Raw genomic sequence first — 4,177 nt, 5'->3', positions numbered from 1 at the left:
TTTTTAAACTGAGCATTAACACCTGCAGTGTGAATGTAGCCAGAAGTGTTCTGCTCAAATTCAAAGCAATATAAATATAAATGTGTGCATGTGCACAGCATATGACTATTGGTCAGTCTCGCTATCTGCTAATGACTGAACAAAAAGTTTATATTCACTTTCAGTACAAGAGAAGCGTATTATATCGCAGCCACTTTTTTGGTCATTATTTTCTACATGCCTACACTCAAAGAAATAAAAATTAAAAATAAATAAACTTCAGATTATGATTGGTTTTGACATTAGGAGCATCACAGCAGCAGACTTGTATAAATATATGAAAAGTGAAAATATGCCACTGAAGTGTGACTTTAAGAAGAAACAGTAGACATGTGATAAAACTTGTTAATTTAAGATGCCGTCTGGCTGATAAATTTCTTGCAGTAGTTCGAATATCCCTCCACAGCAGCAACCCTCCCACAGCACGACTTCCTGTTGAAAAGACGATACCTCCTCCCTTCCTTTATCTGTTCCGTTTCCTGTTTTCTCTCTATTGCCCCCCTCCCCAGTCCTGCTTTCTTTTTGTTTCACCTAGGCTATTCTCTTATGAGATGCTCACACACTTTCTCTTCCATCCCACCTTCGCTTCTTTTTCAGATTCCCTCGCCTTTCTTCTCTCATTATCTGCACCAGGGCTGAACCAGAGTAGAGTTTTGCTTCAAGGGGCTTTTCACACACCTGTTGCATGACATGATTTAAAACCGAGGATTTTAAAGAAGCATTGTACGTTGTATTTTTAGCATGTAAACAGTACAATGGCTTCAGATTTGTGCAGGTTTTAAACAAAAAAAAAATGCTTCTGTCACTTTTGACAAACATGGCTAAATGTTTCAATGTCATGAATTTGATCTGCATGCAGGTGGGAGAACTTTGTGAGAATGCCTTATTCTTCTGTTGGCATTGTTGTGTGTATGAGACAATACACACAAATCCTGGTTTCTTGACTTCTCCACTCATGGCTAATCTCCTGAGTGTCTGACCAACATGTCAAGAAAACCTGGAATCTGTAAAGATTTAACCTTTTTTTCTTCCCCTGTGCAGAGAGGCATAGAAGAAAAAAGCTTTATTAAAATCTCTTAGATGAATGTAGATGTAATGAAAACAATTTGGGCTTTAGGTCTGTTTTAACTGATTATTACAGTGTGAGACGGTGTAATCGATATAAATAGATACAGCAAATGAATTATTTATTCCGGGTATGGAGGTAGTAGATTGTAGTGCAGCAGGCTAAACCAGAAAACAACCTGAGAAAATAAGTTTGGACAAGATTCTCAGCAAAAAGACAGATTCACAGATATGTTTGAAAGGTTTTATGCCTGGTCCAAATAGAGGGAATTTCACAAGATCGAATATTAAAGGAGACATATCATGCAAAATCAATTATTTAGCCCTTAAATGCAATTTGTTGTGCACTTGGAGTCTCTAGGAGTGCAGAAAATTTTAATTAGTCTCTCCTAGTGCTGCATAGATGTATTTATATTCTGTTTGGGTCATTTTTTCAATCCCTTTAGTTTTTTTTATTACGTATTTTGAATAATAATGTCAGTTTTTGCCGCGGAACTTCTAAAAAAGTGAATAGACTTCCGACTAACCAATTTTGCAAATTCGTGGTTCTGCAAGTTCGTCGTCTTCATTCTCCTCTGACTCTGGGTCAGACTCTGGCTCCAACATGTAAAGCTGGATGGACAAGTCTTCCGTTGTTGATATATTTTAATCAGTTTGTAAATAAAATGTTTCTGCATGGCTAGATAATCAAAGCTCTATCAAACTACGAAAATGGCTGAACAGGGTGGAGAGGACAATGATCATTGTGAGTAATGCTGCTTTCAAGTTCTACTTGGAGGTAGGAATTTCTGACTTCTGAGTCAGAAATATCATCGGAAACAGCCCCTAATGTCGCAATTTTGAGTCGGCAGGTCTGTGCAACATGACCATACCTGAGCACGCGTGACATCATTGTACTATGATGTCTACTTTTCAGTCATACTTGTAGTATTTTATAGCAATTGTTAGGCGACATGTTTTAACACTGTTTATACACTCAAAATACAGCATAGAGTGCTATTGTAAATGTTATTGTTGCAATATTCCATCAAAACAAGAAATAGAAACACAATTTTTCCGATGTTCTGACCAAATGGAAATTGGAACGCTTTCAACTCAAACCTGAGATCAGTCTGACTTCACAAGTTTGAGGTCTGCTGCTACTGGAACACAGCATAAGACCTGGATGGGGGCGGAGTGTGAAGGGCTTCATTTACATTCAAAGAGACAGCACCAAAACGAGCTGATCTCAGCTGCATCTCAGAAAAGGGGTGAAAGAGGGGCTTGTGGAGTTACAATAACCACCCGCTTCGGATGTTGTCATTCGTTAAATGGACGTTGTCAGTCCCATAGAATGGCTTCAGACTGTCAGCTGTTTAGTATGAGGCATAAAACCACTAAGGTTTTTTTCATGTAATCTGGTTAGTATGAGGCATAAAACCACTAAGGTTTTTTTAATGCAATCTGGTTAATATGAGGCATAAAGCCATTTAGGTTAAATTTAGAGAAAATGACATGGGCTACAATAAAGTAGACCAGACTCCGGCGGTAGCAGTTGCATTCCAACGTATATGGCACTGGTAACTCACTAGGGGGCACTGTCAGGACAGTCTGAAGCCATTCTATGGGACTGATAACCGCTAATAAATGTCCATTTAATGGACTGATAACATCCGAACCGGCTGCAATAACCAGGAATTCAGACTGAAGCATTGCAGTTCTACTTTATATAAACCCAAACTGAATGATTTAGATGTGAAAAGGAGGATTTAAAAGCATGATATCTCTCCCTTAAAAAGAAGACTCTGAAAACAGATTTCCAAAACATTTACTTATATGAAAGTTCTAAATTGGTTACTCACATTTTGTTTGGCCAAATAAATAATAATAATAAATGACATGGATTTGTTTAAAATTATCTTGTTGAATCTTGTCTTGCAAAGCCAAAAGAACCTAATCAGCTGATAGAAAGTGTTCCTGCTGTGTTTATTTTGAGATGTATGATGTAATGAGGATGTAAAGCAAACATTAAACTAGATGTACTTTGATAGAAAACATGTAAGAGGATGTAAAACTTGCCTCGTACATTGCAAATGTAACAAACAGGTCACTAGAAACCCTAATTAGTTGTCAAGGAAGCAGGAAAATGGGTGTGAAAAGTTTAGGTGTGTGCGTTAAAGAGTAGGTGAGGTATTTTATATGTCACGTAAATCCAACTTGCTGTCCTTCCTTCTTTGTCTGTCTCTCATATAGATGTATTTTTTCCTCTTTCTCCCGAACACTCTCTCTCTCTCATCTTGTGTTTGTCTCTATCAATGTGTGTTTCTGTGTCTTTCCATGTGTTTTTTTTTATCCTCCCTTCCCTTTACTCCTCTGTCTTTCTGTCTGTCGCCGTCACTGACTTTTGCTGTCACTACGTTCGGTGAAACTGGACAGGAGCAGCACCCGGTAAAGTTCCTCCTCTGTCCTCTCGCGCTCTGTTTCCTGCTCTCAGTAACCGGATCAAGTTGGCTACTCTCTCTTTCTTTCTTTCTTTCTTCCTTTTAATCATATGTAGTCATTCTCGCCGTTTTGTTGTGTGATCTTTTTTCCTCATCATGCACAAAAACACAAAGTAACCCTCTAAACCACATGTATGGGGTGATTTTTCCTCATTCAAATTAGTTTAATTCTTTGTTCAGCCTATTAGTAAATATATTTTTTGAGATGTCATTTATTTAACTCCATGTACTTAACAACTATGTTGATTCGGTCGATTTGGTTCAATTCATCTAAGATTGTGATGATTTTAAAGAAATTTAAACCGACTTTGTTGAATCAGTCATATGTCAAACATGGAAAGTCCTGCCAATCAAAGTCAAGTGATCTTTATCTATTCTGCATAATCGTCTATCAGGGCAATGCTTTAAAATTGTTAGAGCAAATAGAATTGACTCTTTTGTCAAAATTAAAGAAGTTTATGAATGCCAATGTGTTGTCTCATGAAGAGAAAATTACCTACTTTATGTTAGAACTATAGTGGTTTACTTTCTGAGACAGATGCATATTTTATGCAAAAACCATATATGGTGGAATGATAAAATTTTATATATAT

The 4,177-nt window shown here is 37.2% G+C and overlaps 1 protein-coding gene across 12 annotated transcripts in view; it reads left to right on the top strand.

Annotated features, from left to right (window-relative positions):
- The window catches only part of cacna1ab (calcium channel, voltage-dependent, P/Q type, alpha 1A subunit, b), a gene marked incomplete at its 5' end in the record, with an annotated part of 93,529 nt that overhangs the window by 20,095 nt on the left and 69,257 nt on the right, over nucleotides 1-4,177 (top strand). For 8 of the 12 annotated variants that reach the window (XM_014022050.1, XM_014022051.1, XM_014022049.1 and 5 more), the window contains 1 exon segment: nucleotides 3,520-3,531. In XM_014022050.1, coding sequence (XP_013877504.1) covers nucleotides 3,520-3,531 — 12 coding nt within the window. 12 annotated transcript variants of the gene reach the window in all.

Source organism: Austrofundulus limnaeus, unplaced genomic scaffold, assembly GCF_001266775.1.
Source record: "Austrofundulus limnaeus strain Quisiro unplaced genomic scaffold, Austrofundulus_limnaeus-1.0 Scaffold316, whole genome shotgun sequence".
Classification (NCBI taxonomy): domain Eukaryota; kingdom Metazoa; phylum Chordata; class Actinopteri; order Cyprinodontiformes; family Rivulidae; genus Austrofundulus; species Austrofundulus limnaeus.
Note: the sequence above shows the minus strand (reverse complement) of the source record. Positions and strands in the feature narration are given on the sequence as shown.